This window comes from Ascidiella aspersa, chromosome 2 (genome assembly GCF_963924565.1).
Source record: "Ascidiella aspersa chromosome 2, kaAscAspe10.2, whole genome shotgun sequence".
Taxonomy (NCBI): Eukaryota; Metazoa; Chordata; class Ascidiacea; order Phlebobranchia; family Ascidiidae; genus Ascidiella; species Ascidiella aspersa.
The window spans coordinates 7,877,454-7,896,581 of record NC_139448.1 but is presented as its reverse complement, the minus strand read 5'-3'; the positions used below and the strand labels follow the sequence as shown (position 1 = coordinate 7,896,581).

The window sequence follows — 19,128 nt, the reverse complement described above, 5'->3', positions numbered from 1 at the left end:
GGCGTTGGTAACATGATCTAAAGTTTTCATTTCACGTGGTCTTAAAAAGGATTAAACATATATTTGTTGTTATTTTGCTTTAAATTTATTAGTTTCTCGTTTTAAAACTTTAAACACAATATAACGAATACCTATTCAACAGATTAACTTTTTATTTGCGCTGTAATTCCACGAGATTTATTTTTACATTGCACAGTGTTATATTAATTAGATATTAAATAACAAACACCAGTTAACTCAACAAAATGGCTGGAACCGCAAGACATGACTACGAAATGCAGCAAAAGGCTAAAAAACAGATGTCGACTACGAAAAATCCAATCGAGAAACTTCGGTTGCAATGCTTGTCAAGAGGCTCAAGTGGAATAAAAGGCCTTGGCAGGTATGCTTAAGAAGTTTCGTTTATTTTTTGCTTAACTTTTTACTGTATAAACTGCCATTAACAGTAATAAATTAATCGCTGAAATAAAATATGTGTGCTGTGAAGTAAACGAGATTGTGCTAGTTAATTTGTGTGAGTGAAGACGTGATTGTGGGAGTTAAGTAAACGCGATTTTTTTTTCTGAATTTTCTATCATGTAAGCCTTATAAGATTTTCGCATATCTTTCAAGTAATGTAGGATCAAATGACCTAACCCAAGCGAGAAAGTAAAAATAAAATATGATGTGCTCGAAAGGGTTTCTTATATTTCGCATTACAAAGGCTCTATATACAATTTGTCACAAATTTTATATTGTTTAAACATAGATTTTGAAAGTATTTTTATAAAAATATTTAGACGATAGCTGGTCCTTACTACTAAAACATTTATAGTTTAAACCAGGACTGCGGAGTCAGTTGAAAATAACCTGAGTCTGACTCCCTAATCAACTCCACCCAAAAAAGATGAACATGAGTCCAGAGTCCTATATTCACAAATCTCAGTACTCATGATAACATAACACTGTGATTTAATCCACAAGTTTAAAAGCTGCGCGTTGTAGAATGACTCCACAGCCATGGTTTAAACTAGGGATGTCCAATACTGACATTTTATTGCAAAACTAATAACTAATTTTTTACAAAAAAAAAAAATTTAACACACCCAACATAAAGCACCCTATCATTTTCAGAACTTTCAAAATTATGGATGATGATGGCAACAGACAAATTGACTTCAAAGAATTCAAGAAAGGCTTGCGCGATTACGGAGTTGACATTGACCCTGATGAGGTTCAGGAAATGTATGCTGCCTTTGATCGCGATGGTTCTGGGACCATTGATTTTGATGAATTCCTTGTTAGCCTAAGGGTATGCTAAACTTTTTTTTGGACATTTTATTTAAACTGGATGTAGTGACTGAGTTATTGACATAAAAGTAAACATTTATACACAAGTTTGTACAACTGTAATCTTGCCCTTTAAAAATCTTCCAACCAAAGATATTATGTACATCAGGAACCTTTGAACAAGCTAACCGAAATTGCTCACTGATTTTGGTAAGCACCTCTAAAGGCTCTTGGCTGAAAAAAAAGCAGTTGAATTACTATGTATGATAAATTAAATATATAAATAAATACACATGTATGTGTTAATATTAGTATTACCAAGGCTTCCAACCTAATTGATATAAATATTATGAAAAGGTAATTAGGTCACCTCAATAACCCTCTGGCACTTAAAATTGTGGTAAAGAAAGCCAGTTTCCCGCAAAAATTGATACATTGTAGAGCGCTCTTAAATTTGCGAGCACCATGAAATATTAAGCCACTTGTTGAATGAAGTGGTTGATGTTCTATAGTACTACCAACAGAAGCCACAGTTAGTGTTGTTACAGACAGGCTAATTGTACTCCAGTCCTTTTGTTATCCAATGGCATTAATGACGGTTTGAATTGTGGCTTGGCTTCTTATTAGGTTATCCTCATTCAAAAAGGTTGCCCTACGTACATCGATTGATACACTATTAAACAAAATAAGGACTTTCTTGAAGCTCAAATAAATTACCATAATTTTTCCTGTTTGACATAGTCACCCTTATTTGTATGCCAGTGCTTTTAGAATGACCTCTAAGAAGCATCTTGTGTGCCTTAATATTTTATTTTTTTTTGAGAATGTATATTGCTGATTAGCTTCTATCGCATTGTACAATAGATTCAAAGTGCACAAACATAATTGATATACATATATATATATATATATATATATATATATATACTAACAAATTTAATTTAATGGTAATTGTAAATTGAAACCATTATATAGTGTTCCAAATTCCAAATGTTTAACAGTCCCAATTTGCAGATGTCTGATACCTTTTTTGTTCTGATACCGATACCTGATATTTTAGGCTAAAAGTATGGCTGACCAACCTGATGGCAAATGCTATCACAACTGTAATAAAATAGGTAAAATTGATTAAAAATTAAATGAAGTGAATACTTTCCGATTATTAAGCCAAAATTTGCTGTAGTCTTAAAAAGCTGTGTTAGTTTTGATCAAAAATGCTGCTTTGGTCGCAACCCATTGTTAAAATGCACATGTTAATATTAGTTAGGTAGTGATACCACTCCAGTATAGTACCGGTACTAATACTACCTCTGGGTATTGGCGTCGGCTTTGATGCGATATTACTTGAAATCTCTTGTCCAAATTGTTTTGATAGTTTTCTGCTGTTTTAATTTGCCAGAATTCTTGGGCACCTCTAGTCTGCCTCATACCAGACATTCCCTAGTGAACAACCCAATAACTGCAACAAAAATAGCAACATTTAAAAAGTGCCATCTTCTTCAATATGGGCTATGTTACTCATTCTACGTCAAACTTCAACCTGACATTTTTCAAAAAACTTTTCTTTACGCGCAGCCGCCGATCTCCAAAGGGCGCAAGGATCTCATCCAGAAGGCCTTCATGAAGCTGGACAAGACCAAGGACGGTCAGATCACGGTGGAAGACCTGCGCGGCGTCTACAACGCGAGTCACCATCCCAAGTACAAGAACGGAGAGTGGACAGAGGACCAAGTATTTCGCAAGTTTCTTGAAAGCTTCGACACGCCAGGCGACGCTGACGGCATTGTGGGTCTTTCCGTATTTTCCCCGTGTTTTTCGTTTTGAAATTTACCGTTAGGCAAAAATTTGTGTAGGTTGAGTTTTTTTGCAAACGGAACATCTGCTTGGACAAGTTTTTTAGTTGAACCCTGTTAGGCAGGTCACTATGCCGTATTTAAACGCTGTGAGTAAAATAGGAAATATGGCTTGCCTGTTGGTTTAGTTTTTTTCTGCAAAAAATAGATAGAAAGTTTTTATAGTTAAGTTTCTGTGTTTGCCGTGATTGTGCCTTGCTTTTAATTTATACGGTTTTGTTGGGATGTTTTTGTTCGGAAAGACTCTTTTATATACGTGATAGATTTCTTTGTACGTTGGCATCTCTTGAATCGATTACTTATGACGATATACTTCATAGGTGCTTAGTAAAAGAGTCTGTTTAGGATTATTCTTTAGGGTTTTGTTAAGTATGTTAAAATAAAACAATGGCACAAATACGAATGGACAAGACTTTAAATTTCGTCAAAACGTTTTGTAATTATTTTGTTCTGTTTTGTCAATGCTGCTATCTTGTTAAGCTAGTGTAGTTTTTGTGGAATTTGTCTTTATTATATTAAACCGCTAATTTACATCTAACCATATCAGCATTATGCGTGTTCCTGTAATTTATATTGCTGACTTAATGTAACAACTCACTAATACGAGCATTGACTCAAATTTGTCGCCAGACGTTGACATTCGTTGTGTAAACATTGTTTCGGCAGCAGCCGACTGATTGGGGAAAACACAGGCCTTTTCTCGTTAAATATTTATAAATATTTCCACACAGTACTGTTAATGCGCAGCCTGGGCTCTTTGCATACAGTTATCGTGGAACATAATTGCTAATTTCGGCACATGCCCTGCATCATAGGCGTAGCCAGGGTATTTTGCCCCCGGAAGCAATCTATAAAATTTTAATCACATTTTCTATTACATTAATATAATATATTTTACTTTATACGGAAACACAATTAAAATTTTAAAAGAGCATTGTATTTAAGGAAGAAGCAGCCTCATTTTGGCATTTGAAATCCTCTTTTGGCACCCATGTACCTTGGCGCCCCTTGACATATGTACCCCGCCGCCCCTCTCCCTTAGCTACGCTTCTGTCCTGCATTTACACCAATTTGTAGGCTTAGCGATGACAATCTTTGAACACATTTTGTGTTTTCAGGTGACTTGGGATGAATTTCTCAACTACTACGTTGGTGTGAGCGCCTCTATCGACCAGGACGTGTACTTTGACGTCATGATGCGAAAAGCTTGGAAACTGTGAGAAAATATTCAACGACGCCCTATCAAGATTCATTTGCACCAAACTTATGTCAAAACTACCTATAAATACATTACAAGGAATTCCCTGATAGTACAAATAAAAAGCTCATTCTAATTTTCCAAAAAAATTGTTTTTGTTCTGCTGCAGTGTTTGTGGTACCTTTACTTGTAGTTGTATAATGTTGAATTATTATTAGGTTTGGTGCCGCAATCTTTTAATATCACATCGTGCCTTTTTAAACGGTGATTCATATACGCGTATCGGTGGTGGTGTTTTTAACTTTTTTGTAAAGTTTCGTTTAAAATGTTCTTTCTGCTTTTTTTCTATAGATGGCTTTGGCAAACAAATGCAGTTTTTCTTCTGTGTGTGTTTTGATCAACTGCAATTGTGTACGACTGTATTCCATAAGTAATATGCTGCGTATTTTTTCTTTTTCCTTTATCTCTTTTAATCACGTTCAAAGGTATAGTACGAAATTTAAAAAATGCTAAAATAGTGTGCTTGCGGGTTACTTTGGCTGTCTTCTAAACGATAAAAAAACGTTGTTAAATCAAAATTCATTTTAACCCTGTAGTTTTCGATACCTTAATAATACACTTGACAAAATAGTCGACCAGTTAGTAATGTAAAGTCGAACTATACAGCTTATGTTTGCTTTTTTGACAAGATAACTAATTACGCGTTCGTCTCTCTACATGAGAACTTGCTACGATTTGCACTATGATGAGTAGCCTTGATGCTGGTTGATGGAGTGTACATTTGTAGAATGACTTTTATATATCGAAATGTGTGGCGCTTGTTGTGTAATCACTATGCAATGCATTGTAACTTGTGCGTTTGCGCATTACCAGAATCAGTATAGACACAGCATTATTTTAATTTAGGCAGAATTACCATTCCAATATTGATACATTACGGTTGTCGTTGGCAAAACGGTATTTATCAAAACAACTGTAAATACATTTAAATATGCTAAATGCATTTCTTTATTGAGTTTCACGCATTCAGGTTTCCAAGCGCAATGTGATTACTTTTTATACCCCGGTGCTGATGTTTTGTACATTTGTACATGTTTATCCTATTTTGCCCTATTCAACTTTTGCCGCTGTTCATTTTTTGCCTATGATGCGAATTTTTCGCCGCGTATTCATTTATCACCATGTAGAAACACGTAATTTGTTTAGAAAACAATAAAATGTATATTGCGAAAGCACTTCGAGTGTGTGTTCTTTTAAACATAATGTCAAAATGTCTGGTATTTAAGGGTCCGTCGGTTTTGCGGTTGGTGCTTGATGGGACGACTTACTTGTTTTCGAATCATTCAAGCGATAAATTAAGTTGTTTTGTGTTCTGTGCTTAACGACCCGTGCATAACATTTGTACAGTTTTGACTAAATTCCCCTAGAGCAGTGTTTCTTAACCTTTTTAGCGCTCGTACCCTTTGAGCTTTAATAAAATTTTCTTGTATCCCCCTGTCTACAATGGCCGACGGAAGTAAATAAAATTGGAATAATAGGAATTAAAATCAGTGTATTTATAACTTACGTGTTGAATGCATGCATTAAATCCAGTCTTTTAAGTTCAACACTATTTACAACACACAAACAAGCAGTCAATTTACTATTGGTTATTTGTTGTTGCTTTTCGTAAATTACGCATTCTTCACAAATGTGCGTAAATAGCGCATAATTTCACATTGCACGTCGTAGCCCCTGCTTTGGTGCTTCGTACCACCAATGGGTAACATACCCCTGCTTAAAAACCCCTGCACTAGAGCGAGTCTTAAGCAATGTCAGCTTTCGAGCAATGGTCGACCTTTGTTCCTACATTACATCATTACATTAATTATTACCGAGAAACAACTAAATAGCCTATATCAGGGATTTTTAACCCATGTTCCTGAAAGATTGCTCGGTGTTTCTCAAGAAATTTGTTAATTTGACTAATATTCCATCGTACACCGGCCGAAAATTACTGGTTTAAAAGTAGATTTTGCTTATTGTTAGCTATTACCAGATAAAATTTACCTCGTGATTCGATTCAATTATACAATAAAGCCAGAATTTTCGCTTATTGTAACACAAAATATATTTTGTTGGTCATTTTGATGCATTATTGTAAACTATCGTTTGGTGTTCCGCAAAATTATTTTAATGCGGTGTCCCGAGGCTCAAAAGAGCAGTGTTGTAAACAAGTCATTTCGAAATGACTTAAGTCTCAGTCAAGTTATTCGTAAAATAACTTAAGTCCAAGTCAAGCCTTTTCGATTAAATAACAAGTCAAGTCCCAGTCCAAGTCATCGGTTGCGCAAGTCAAGTCCCAGTCAAGTCATAATTAGAGCAAGTCAACTTCAAGTCATGTCCTTGTCATAAAAATAAAAGGTTAAACTATTAGAATGTTTTAACTCGTACGATTATGAACAATAACTGAACTAAACATAAGGAAAAGGGAACATAGAGCAAGCAATTTGTTTTTTGGGGCAAAAATTTGGACGAATATCTCAATTTTATAAAAAAAAGTACTTGAAGAAATGCTTTATTTCAACCCAAGTCATTTGTTCAAAAGACTTAAGTCAAGTCAAGTCATTTGTCCGAAAGACTTAAGTCAAGTCAAGTCATTTTGTCCAAATGACTTAAGTCAAGTCAAGTCATTTAAAAACAGTGACTTAAGTGCACTTAAGTCAAGTCATTGATTTAAGTCATTACAACACTGCAAAAGAGTTTGAAAAACACCGACCTATACTTACGAAGTTTCAGTGATCGTTCAATTTCATATTTTGAAAACAAAAAATGTTGAAACTAAACAAGGTTTGCACATCATTCCTTAGTTACTCTATTATGCTGAAGACTTTGTTGCAAACAGTCATTCCGTTACTGGTAAATAGGCTATCTACCGATGACGCCAACTACAGGTGCTACAAGAATTAAGCCAACATCAGGCGACCTAACTATAAGTCCTTTTTTGATTTGTCGGTTGAGAGGATAATCGGGCAGGTCTATCAGATACACCATATAGACCCGGTATCTTTGTTTCAGTTTCCGCATATTTTTCTTGTTTATTTTTTCGGTTGAGTTAAACAAAGGCGCAAAACAGGACGCTTTTGTGGAACACCAGGCGTAACAATGCTTCCCGAATTTGTTAAACCGGAAGACAGTGCCCCAACACAAGACTGTTCACTTGATTCTGCTTGCTATAAAACAGCCAAGCATTTTACAGAACCGTCATATTTCAGTGGACAACTTAAAGCTGCTGCATCTAACCCGTCAAACCAGCTGTCGACATGCTTTTCAACGGTCCGGTAGTGGCTTGTGTGGTTATGTTTGTCATGGTTGCTGCGGAGGACGACATTTTGGCCATTTCGTCGGCCGGTGGCGTTCAGAACGGTTTGCCCCCGTCGGATGTGATTCTACAAGACGGGCTGCCCTTGTCCGACAGCGTTTTGCAAAAAAGACTGTCGATTTCCGACGACTTACTGCAAAGCTATTTCACCTACATCAACTGTAAGTACCTGGACTTGTTTTAAAGTTCAAGTTGTTGACGGGTAGCCTAACTGTGTATAGCCTATATTGGTAAACTGTGTAATGTTTGTGAAAATTTACGTAAGCTTTAAATAACTGTTTATTAGGTCAAAACGTTCGGTGTTATCGTACATGGTTTAAAATATGTGTTTTTAGTCTCCCTACATCATTAACCACTAAGCTAGATTGATATTGCGTAGAAATTATATTTACCCCATGTTAAAAACGAAATAAAGTGACTTATGCCGAGCCGAATAGCTATGGAGGCAGATGATAGCTGCGAGAAAAAAATACCAACCGATCTTTGCAAGCAAAAGCTATTTTTGTAAATGCATTGCCCAGTTTTCTTTTATGTTTTTATTTAAAGTGTAGATTTTCATTTATTTTAGTTGTTAATGCAAGAAACTGAAAATATGAATTTTTTATCTAAAGTTAGCTCGAAATAAACCGCTTTTGAATACTACTTGCTTATTCAGGTCAGAACTGCGCGGACCGCAACAACTACTGCGGTCTTATCAAGCTACTTGGCAAATGCGGCAACAATCTGTTCTCCTACATCTGCCCGGAGTCGTGTGGTGAATGCGAGAAGCGATGTGGGAGCAAGGAGGGAAGCGTTACAGGTACGATTTTAGCTAAATAATAAAATATTTTCTGTTAAGTTTACCAGTGATCCGTGTACCTTAGCTAGAAACACCGCGTAAGTCAGATAAGCTTCTAGTTGTTGTATTAGAAGTTCTTCAACATCACTAACACGTACTCATAAAAACAATTTTGGTCGGTGTTGATCAGGGTCCGCATGAAGTTTTCGTTTTCACAAATTTCGTCATAAAATAAGTAGACTTACATCTGCTTTTATAGGTCGAATTCGTGTGCAAGTACATAACTGAAATCGAGTCTAAATTTATTCAATAAAATGCCAAAGTGTATTTAAATCGACCTTCGTTTTGTAAAAAAACATCCCACTTTAAGTGATAAATTAAGGTTTTGATTAGCTCTTATTTGCTCCATACTCCTAAAAGGGGCCGACTGATTCCAGTATGAGAACCCTGTTGTAGATAGAGCATTTGGGAGCAAAATTCTTAAAACATACTGATTTTAATGTTTATATAGGGAATAAAAACGAAAACCTGACCAACGCAAAAAGTTGCGCATTCCTACAAGTTAAAATAAAAGTGCTGAACTCATTGTGCGAGCTTCGGCAGATTTACAATCCTATCAAGAATTATAATGCTGCGGCTTCACGAAATCTCCACAGGATTTCTACTTTAACACTATTTTTTTTCTTTTAAACCACAGGAATGTTCTGCAACGACATGCTGGGAAACAAGGAATGCCGCACCAAGCGCGAAGTCTACTGCTCCTACGCCGACCTGAGACTCTTCTGCAGGGAGACTTGTGAGGCCTGCGGCGAAAGCACAGAGAACCAGGAATCGGGGACTGAAGTCGCTGAGTGCGACCCTGGTAACTAGAATGAACGCTAATGGTTTTGAGGGTCGCGGGTTCGAATCCCGGAGTGGATATTCAGTTGTTTTAATTGTCAAAAGGTGTTGGCGTTTTGTTTTTCTTTTTTAACTTGCTACGCCACGAATCGATCTTGATCATTCATAATCGACACGAGCACCATTTTTTTTGGGGGGTGCTTGATAGATTGAAGCAACCCATGGTTCGCTGTTTAAATTTTTTGGTCACCGACTGCAGTAGTTCACATGATTAGATTCATTGAAACCGGTCATGATTTAAACAATTTGAAAAACTGTGGAAGAAATACTAAGACACGGCTGACGTTAATTCAAATTGAACTTTTAATGCTAATTTAAAAAAGTCGCTGCAAAAAATGGTTGAGAAACTTGTTTGGAGGAATTAAATTGTGTTGGAGTATTCACCATACATGCGTACAATGTAAAAACTTTAACTTTCTATCCCAGTTATGGAAAATTCAAGAGAAAAAATACACAATATATCGGAAATATTTCATAAAAATAATTTTAAAGACTTGAAAACTCGCCATTTTTAAGCAAAACACACCTAAAAGTTAAAACGATATTAAAATCAATAGCCGATTGTTTTATTAAACAAGATATTGCGCGACACTCCTTACTCGTATATATGGACTGCAATATTATCTGAAAGCGCGATATTGAAAATGTTACGCCGCGGATTTCTTACTGATTTATTTTTCTCATTAGTAAGGTTAGAAGGCCACAACGAATTTGTCAAATTGAATTACCTTAATTTAGGCAACAAAATGGGCAAAATCACCACGTTTTCTTATCGTTTTTCTTATTATTTCATGTTTTTTAGACTGCAAGGACGTTTACAAAGCCTGTCCCAAATGGGCTGGGTTTTGCGACAGTGACATCTACTACAATGTGAAGAACTGGTGCCAGAAGTCTTGTGACCTTTGTGTTCCGTGCGACAAGTAACCAGCACTTTCCGGAAAGAATCATAGTTTTTATTTTTTTATCAGTTGTGTTTGTTTTGCTTTTCGTCCTTTTATATTCACAGAAATTACTGCGTATATAGTTTAATCTGTGTCGTTGTAATTAAAACACAAATGTAATAAAATCTGACAAAACTGGTTTACGCCTTAAATTGTTATGTTACAAGAGTCTCACCAATAATCACTTTCGTGAAACGGAATTTAAGCTGTTTTTTAAAAATTATTGTAATTCCTCCAATTAGTTAGGCCTAGATTTATTTCGTTTTTATTTCTTGATTAAAATTGGTAAACTTTTTTGATTATGAGCAGTAACTCAACTAAAAACTAACACAAAATAAAACATATAGGCAAATTGTGTTATGTGCAAACCGTAAGATAAATAACCTAATTTTATAATGACCAATGCTTAATAAAACACTTTATTTCAACTCAAGTCAAGTCATTACAGCACAGATGAACAGGCAACGTACCTTGTGAACAAGATCTCCTCAATGCATTAGTGGGCGTAATAATTTAACAATTTCTCAAGAGAAGCGCGTCAGCTAGGCTTTATTTATTCTCTCTGGTGTTTGTTCATTTTAAGTTTGTGTAATGACATGTTTTATAGCAGGGCGCACCAAACCAGGGCCTATACGGGCCACATGTTGTTTTTGACGCCATAACTTGTTTTATGCATCAAGTCACCACAAATTCTATTAGCTTACAAAAAACATAATCCGGAAAATCTAGCTTACTTGGCAGGATGTCCGCTACTAAAACTTTGGTCATAAAGCAACTTCCGAGGGGCTAGATCACAGATGTTATTAAACACATATGTTTGTGTGTGTCTTTCATTCATTTTATTCCGATACTGATACAAAATGACGTCATTTCTATGCTTAAACAAACAAAATAGATGTAAAAATGATTCGTGCAAATCTAGTGTCCTTAATATAGTAAAGATCCACAGCACAAGCTTACAATAACAGGTAATCAAAAGACTAATATTATAATCAGTAGAACACAGGTAACTTAGAGGATAATGATTGGAGGTTGTTGTACGAATATCAAAGCACATTACCGAAGTAGGTAGCATTTTAAACCTTTCGAAAAATCATATTCGGAACGTTCAAAATGATATCTAATGACATATTTATGTACATGTAAACTTTGAGAGATTAACTGAATTTAGTCGACCTATCATCAATTTCGTGCAAGTAGAGTAATTCTAGAAAATAGAAATACAATTAAAGGATAACCTTCGCATTTGCTAGGAGTTGATTTTTTTGTTTCATGTCTATATTTGTTTGGACTTGAATTCTAGAGGCCTTGACTGATTTCAATTAGCCTCAATATAGAGTTAAATACAAACAGAAAAAAGATACATACAAGAAAGGCAAGAGCAGTAAAAATCTGTGTAATAGCCTACATAAACATATTGGGAAATCTCAACTATAGTTAATGCAAATATGAGCAGTGATAACATTAAATCGACAAAATAAGCAGTGATGGCATTAACATAAGACTCAGGTTACGAAACAGAACAAAAGATTAATTTAACACTGTTATATAAAAACGTTTGTGTGGCATTAAAGTCGAGTGTTAACACTGTTTATTTAAGTGTTCAGTAATGGGCTAGTATTTCTACATACGAACCCAAGCAAAAAAACATACATTTACATAATAGTAATAGTACACTCCAATTTAAAAAAGTTAAAGGTTTGCTTTTTAATGTAAAATACAATAGACAATAATAATGTTACAGCCTTATAATCGCTATTTGGATCGATAAAATGATTACTAATAATTGACATTTAATGACACAGGACTACCAATGGCATAGTACCAAGTAAACGAGGCTACGTTTAGAGAAAGTAGCAACATGCTAGAGCAACAGCAACAGAGACACCAGCAGCTACTTTTAAAATCAGCTTTCCAGGCCGAGTCTGGCTCAGAAATTGAAACGTTGAAACTGTAGATGAAATCCCGACCATCTGGTGGCAAAATTCCTCTGTGTTTTCATCGTTTTTTAAGTAGGAAAGCATCCAATCGGCGATGTCAAATGTTCGAGCCACGAAACTTCCAGGCTGCTTGTTTATCGCTACCTGAATATACAAAAAAAACTTTAATTTCTAAATTGGGAGTGCTTTATTTGTTGAGCAATTTTTTGTTAAAATTTTAGAAAGAAACTCACAGGTGTAACGTCGACAGTTTAGATGTATTTTGTTATTTTGTGCAAAGTCTAAAAATTAAATTAAAAACAAACAGTAGCACACAAACTAGAAAAATCGCACTTTTGTTCAGACATGTATTTAGTTTTTGAGTTTATATATATACATATTGAGGTATTTATTTAATATTTTCCAACAAAAAAGTTAACATGCAACGGGTTATAAAAAAATATATTTTGATTGGTGTGACGTGTGAGTTTCATTTCACCCGAGTATAATTTTAAATGGTTAAAGTTGTTGGGAAAAACATATAAACATACGATAATTTCTTAATAAGTCGTGTGATAAAAAACACCCAGGGTAGGTTTTGAAACTGATCCAACCAGGGTTTAATGTAATTGAGGAATAAAGCATAAATAATGTTACTTCTGCTGTCAACTTAATTACGATTTCATAACAATCCCTGAACTAAAAATTGGGTAGAACCCTAAGCAGCAACCTATAGAGAAACATACTTCATATTTTCCACCCTCTGGCAAATTTTCAATAACAGATGGAGCCAGCATGGCCCACTGAATGTCCTTGGCTTTGCGAAGAATGTCCAACCCGTTTTGGTGGTCTTTAAGCGCATTTTTAATAAAAAATGGAGCTGTTTGGCCAGGAAGAAGGTGAACTGAAATTTATTTAAATATAAGTTGATATAATAGAATATACATACACAAATACTGTGATCCAGCCATTTGGAGTCGTGGTGATTAACGATATGACCGAGGTTGTGAGTTCGAACATCGCCGCAGGCTAGTTTTACAAACAGAATGTAGCAAACAATGGTGTTATGGTTGTTTTTCTCTACTTGCTCCCTTCTGAGTCTTTGTAGCTCAGTTGATAGAGCTATGGTCCCAGTATGGCCGGAGGTCATGAGTTTAAATCTCAATACAGGCTAGTTGTTTCTAGCCAGGCCTTGCCTGCAGCATTGATCGACTAATTATGCTAGTCGATTAAGACTAAAGGCCACCGGCATAAATCACAAAATAAAACGAGGTTTACAAAATTTTACGCTAAAAATGATGGAAAATCTTACACTATAAAAAAAAATGAATATAAATGATTTTTATGAGACATTTCAGTAAAAATCGCAACACACCAGTAACTACTTACCACCACCAATAACAGCCAACTTCTTGACACTGTGTTCTCTCATTGCATCCACAATGTTCCTCGTACACTCAGTAACTACAGTTGTTGGGGCTGTTAAATGTAACACAGTGGAAAAAGCAGATGATCTCAAACTGTTAATCACAATGCCCTAGACCAGTGTTTCTTAATCAGGTGAATGGTTCACCCCAGAGTAAATAAAAATTTTCCTTATATATTATGCATTAACCTAGAATATAGATCAGCAGTTCCCAAACTGGGGTCCGTACAGCTGTTTCAGAGGGTCCGCAAGGAGAATTAGTCTTTAATTTTTTAAACATTAGTCTGTCCTTAAAACATTATCTGTCATCAGTGTTAGTCTTTAGTTTTGCTTTATTATTCGATAAATATAGCGTGTTTGTTGATGTCTCTTGTGACATCAAAAAGCATCTTTTATGCTGTCGGCTACTACCTGCTATCGGCAAATCGTTCATATTAGTTAGAAAGTTGTTATATTAGAACGGATTCTGACTACACCAGTGTACTACAAGAAACATGGGTCAACTGACCCTTGAATTTTTATAGGGCAGCAAAATATCAAAATAATTGCGAAGGGTTCACCAGGCAACTTTTTCAGAAAACTTTGGGAACTGCTGCTGTAGACTAAAAAACAATGCTTGCAAACTTTAAATAATTATACAAAAAAGTGCATTATTTAGGTTGAAAATCTGCTGAAAATTGATAAAAAAATATTTGTTCGTTCTAAAGATATTGGCAAAAATAGAAGTTTAAAAACAGTTTTTAGTAAGTTTGCAAACAATATAATAAAACACTCCTCTTATCAACAAGCGAATTTTACATTATTAGAGAACCTTACTGAAAAATGAGAAGGAAGGTGGTCCAACACACGATATGACAGCATCTTGTCCAGCCATAGCAGAACTAACATCTTCCGGCTTCAACAAACTTCCAACCACAACATTAACTTTGCTGCGAAGGTCTTCGGGTATCTTTGAAGGTGTCCGTGCGAATGCAGTTACCTGCCAATCTAAACACACCATTTCTTGTCCTTAATAAAGTGACTTATAGATCAACAGTGCAAGCCTAAAATAACAGGTAAATTAAAGCCAATATAATAATATTTTAATGCTGGGGTTGACAACCTTCCAAATTAAGAAGGTCACTGTTTCATTAAAGTGTTTTAAGAATATTTAGCTTTGAAAATAAGTCTATACGGTGCCCCATTTTGAAAACCACTGTTGAAAACAAACTCAAGAACTCCTTGTTTTGACAGTTTCTGATCTTCACAGATGTGCAAGTCAACTATAATTGAATTCAGAACACTAGAGCTAAGCGATTTCCAACCAGGGCAAAAAGTAAAACAATTTGATTTCAACCAGGGTGCCAGTTTCTATGTTGATGTGTTTCAAAATACAAAGGGTTCTCTAGGTTTCTATTTTTTTCCTTATTTTAAAGCTTTTTAAAAAAATTGTTCCCCAATGTTAAAATGCATCAAATCAAGAAGGTATTCTATATGCAGGGTAGGTGTGCAATCTCCAAAAAGGTCGGCAGTTTACACAATACTGTCTATCACACTGTAAGACAAGTTGCAACATTGGCAAAGTGGAATATATTGAAAAATGTTTTCCTACATTTTGCACATTTAGTTTGTCATGCTTATTGTGAGGTTTAAATAAAACAATCAATTAAAAATACTAGTAAGCATGTTTCAATATATTCATCTTTAGTAGAGTAGCAGAAGGTTGGGAGCCAGTACTTTACCCATTTACACATAAGTATTACTATGTTTTATCTACATTACCTTCACTTTCAATGCATAATCTCAAAATGGAGATTCCAACTCGTCCAGTTGACCCAAACACAATTAATTTCATAACTACTTTTGAGTGTGTTTCCTATAAAATTTTTGAAGGCAAGAAAAACATACAGTTCAAATTGGCCCAAACTATAGACATTGTATCCTTATAATCAAAACAAAACAATGTAATTAACAGATTTTAGTTGATGTTTATGCCTTTTTTGTATTAAAATATACACTTCAGTTTTGAGCTTGTTTCTTAACAAAATTCTGAGAGTAAAACAGCAAACAGTTTAAATTTGACGGAAAAAGTGGACCTTATATCTAAAAAGGCAATATCAGTGACATTTTTAAGTTCCAAGGATGTCCAATAATGACTGTAAATTTCCTTTTTAGTAAACATGGTTATAATAATTTGTTTATGTAAGGAATTAAGCTATCTTTGCCAGAACACGCCATATTTATTTATTCAATTGCACAGCTGCATTCAAGTTTTGTTTAACTGCATATAAACAAAAATCTGTAGGCGGTTTTAAAGTGTGACTGATCGGATGTGACTTGGGACAATAAATTACAAAACATCTGCTAACTTTGGTTAGCAAAGATCTTGTAGCAAGATCTTGACACAAATTTTCATAAAATATATAATACAGATATAGTTATAGTTCAATAATTTCTCTACTTCCTGCTACTCAGATTTAACGATAAGCTTAAATTAAAAAATTTTGGAACAAATCTTAAAGTACTTTCTTGACTTTTGGGCGCTTTCCTAGATTTCTATCACACAACTAATTGATAACACATTATTCGGGTTAGCATTAGGCTTTGGGTGGGTCAATAGTCAAGTATTATTATTATTACATTTATTCTTCCAAGTTATTTCTTCCATGCAACTTCAATTTCGACAACTCGTTTAGTTACTTAAAACTGTAAGTGGTAGGATTATAGACCAGCGCCAACTTTTTCAAGTCATAAACAAAGTTTCAAGCCCTTGCAAACCCGTTTCGCCGGTTTATTAACTGCACGTTTTTGCATGCAAGAAATAAAGTTTGTTTACACTTGCAGAAATGGGCGTGGCGTTACCGCCCACTTTTGCAGGCGTCAGCAGCGAGCAATCATTTGTTGAGTGTGTTTGAATGAAAAGCCTCTGTTTAAAATCGTTCTGACGCATTTCCTTTTCACCCGCATGCGTTTAGCTGTCGTAGTCGGCAACTGACCAGCTTTACATCCACCCGCGTACCGTTGAAATACAAAACAATCTTGGTCCAATCTGGCGATACAGACAGTTCTCGAACGCCATATGAATAAAGTTTCTCGCAATGCTTCACTGTGTTCTACGATGGGTAAAACTTTAATATATGGCCATGTCTCTATTTATTTCTGCGACATTAAATTCAATCACGACGAGGTAATTGCGGAGTGTTCGAAAAATAAATGCGAAAACAGACTTTATATATAGATAATGTGTATTCACTGCGTCGTGTTCAGTTTTTATTTATCCAAATACTTGCATTTCTTCCATCCTTTATTGATTTTATTTTTTTCACGTTAAAAATGCATACCAAATGTTACATGTATAAAACCGATTCGTGACTATAACGACAGCAACCAACATTTATTTGACATGTCTAGTAGCAACAACATGCGAAACAGTTTCTAACAGAAAAGGTCCACACTGCTACCAGATTACGCATTTAAATTTGCTGCGCTAATATATGTAAGGCTATGTTGTAAGAGCAACAAGTTGTTTTACTAAAAGTAGCCACTTTCCTTTTGCCCCCAATTAAAGGACTCTAAAGGGTAACCTTTTAACCCCGAGATGTGCATCTACATAGCCTAACAATCCGCGCCCCAAAATAAATTTTCGGCCTCATATCTTGTTTTTGATTTGGTGTGTTTCAGACCGATTATTGTCTAGAGCAGCGGTTCCCAAACTAGGGTCCGCGGACCAAATGGGTCCGTAAGGAGAATTAGTCTTTCCAGTTTTTAAACATTAGTCTATGTTTTAAACAATATCTGTCATCTTTATTGTCTTAGTTATGCTTTATTATTCGATCATAGCGTGTTTTAGGATGTCTATTGTGACATCATAATGCATCTATTATGCTGTACTCCTGCTATCAGCGAATCGTTCGCATTAGTTAGAACAGGGTGGTCCAAACCCAGTTGCAATTTCAGCCAAATTGATCTGGTTAATTAAACCTTTTTGCGCGAAATGTTAACGTCTTTGTAATTTAGTGATTGGGGAGTATGCAACATCTCTTTTACGCGAACATTCTACGCTTATAAAATGCAGTCTTCTAATTAAAATTTTCGTCAAATACGCAAATTTTTCGAGCTTCGCGCACACCAGTTTTCCCAGTCACATAACACTTGATTTTATCTGCGCACAAGTTCGACGAAAGAAGCAAGTTTCTGGAGCGTATCTGTCTTTCGATATTACTTTGTGACGTTATCTTTACACATTTCATGCCTCGACCAAACGAAAAACGTTGATCCGGTCCTGGTACGCATTTAGCCTACTTTATGTGGCCCACGAAATATTGTGGCCCGCGATGCAGTCAACCGTGGACCACCCTGAGTTAGAAGGTTGTTACACTAGAAAGAATCGTGACTGCACTAGTGTATTACAAGAAATATGTGTCAACTGACCCTTGAAATTTTATGGTGCCGCGAAATATCAAAATAATTGTAACGGGTCCGCCAGGCAAAATTTTTAGAAAAGTTTCAGACATGGCGTGGACGTTTTCAGACATGGCGTGGATTGTTAGGCTATGTAGATGCACACCTCGAGGGTAAAAAGTGTACCGGTACCCCGTTAGAGGCCTTTAAGTGGGGGCAAAAGGAAAGTGGCTACTTTTAGTAAAACAACTTGTTGCTCTTACAGTATAGCCTTACATATATTAGCGCCGCAAAATTTAAATGCGTAATCTATAGTAGCCACTTCGTCATATTGTTGTTTACACAGAGAATTTTTGTTTTATCGCTGTATCACCGTTTTAATATTTCGTCATGGAAATTTTTCTGTAAAAAAACATCAAATGCCGATCTAGCAAGATTTTGCAAAGACATCATTTTTCACTGAGTCAGGCCTCGCCGGCTCATACGAATATCCGTTAAAGTTAACGCATGTTTTGAAATTCGCCTTATTGTCAACAATCCGGTATTTTTTAGAATCGAACGCCAGTTACGTCGCAATGTAGATCGAAGCGCTTTTGTTCAAGCCATATTGGGACAAAAATATTATTTCCGTCTATAAGAGTCGAGAGAAAAAAGGTTTAGACCACGCCTTGTTATCACGTGATATTTTGTTAAGTATTATAAGAATTAATGACGTAAATCTTTCTTTGTTCGCAGAAATTTTCTTAACTGATTCTCGTCTATAAATAGCGTGTTCAATCAATATAAAATGAGGCTTTTACAGCTTTTACTCAGACAGCAAACTCGAGTGCTTTTGTGACTGAAGACAGCAAAATTGACTGTTCATGTATCTGAACTAAAGGAAAGAATTGGACCTGAATGGCCTCACGAAGACAGGCCATCTCAAATATTGTAGGAGTGTGGTCGATTCATCTTGGCAATTATATAAATGAAGACTCATTAATCTGACCCACCCCCTACAAATCTGGTGGCAGTGTTGACCGTTAGCCGCCAGAGCATTTCTTCAAATGTCTACAGGTTCCCTGTAAAAAAATCAAATATGTTACCAGGCGTGTATCATTTGT

The 19,128-nt window shown here is 35.5% G+C and overlaps 3 protein-coding genes across 3 annotated transcripts; 2 read left to right on the top strand and 1 right to left on the bottom strand.

Annotated features, from left to right (window-relative positions):
• The first annotated feature begins 201 nt into the window (after positions 1–201).
• Positions 202–5,555, top strand: LOC146163379 (calcyphosin-like protein). Its single transcript, XM_083381476.1, has 4 exons — positions 202–382; positions 1,114–1,291; positions 2,845–3,054; positions 4,241–5,555. Exons 1-4 carry the CDS (start codon positions 246–248, stop codon positions 4,340–4,342), a joined length of 627 nt encoding a protein of 208 aa, XP_083237602.1. The 5' UTR covers positions 202–245; the 3' UTR covers positions 4,343–5,555.
• Positions 5,556–7,622: 2,067 nt separating this feature from the next.
• LOC146163378 (uncharacterized) lies at positions 7,623–10,297 on the top strand. The gene is made up of 4 exons (XM_083380471.1): positions 7,623–7,842; positions 8,337–8,480; positions 9,157–9,321; positions 10,162–10,297. Exons 1-4 carry the CDS (start codon positions 7,623–7,625, stop codon positions 10,281–10,283), a joined length of 651 nt encoding a protein of 216 aa, XP_083236597.1. The 3' UTR covers positions 10,284–10,297.
• Positions 10,298–12,062: 1,765 nt separating this feature from the next.
• On the bottom strand, positions 12,063–15,842 carry LOC146163377 (flavin reductase (NADPH)-like). Its single transcript, XM_083382675.1, has 5 exons — positions 15,407–15,842; positions 14,462–14,632; positions 13,609–13,698; positions 12,966–13,123; positions 12,063–12,384 (listed from the first exon to the last, which is right to left on the bottom strand). The coding sequence occupies exons 1-5, from the start codon at positions 15,477–15,479 to the stop codon at positions 12,145–12,147; spliced, it is 732 nt and encodes a 243-aa protein (XP_083238801.1). The 5' UTR covers positions 15,480–15,842; the 3' UTR covers positions 12,063–12,144.
• Between the last annotated feature and the right edge of the window lie 3,286 nt (positions 15,843–19,128).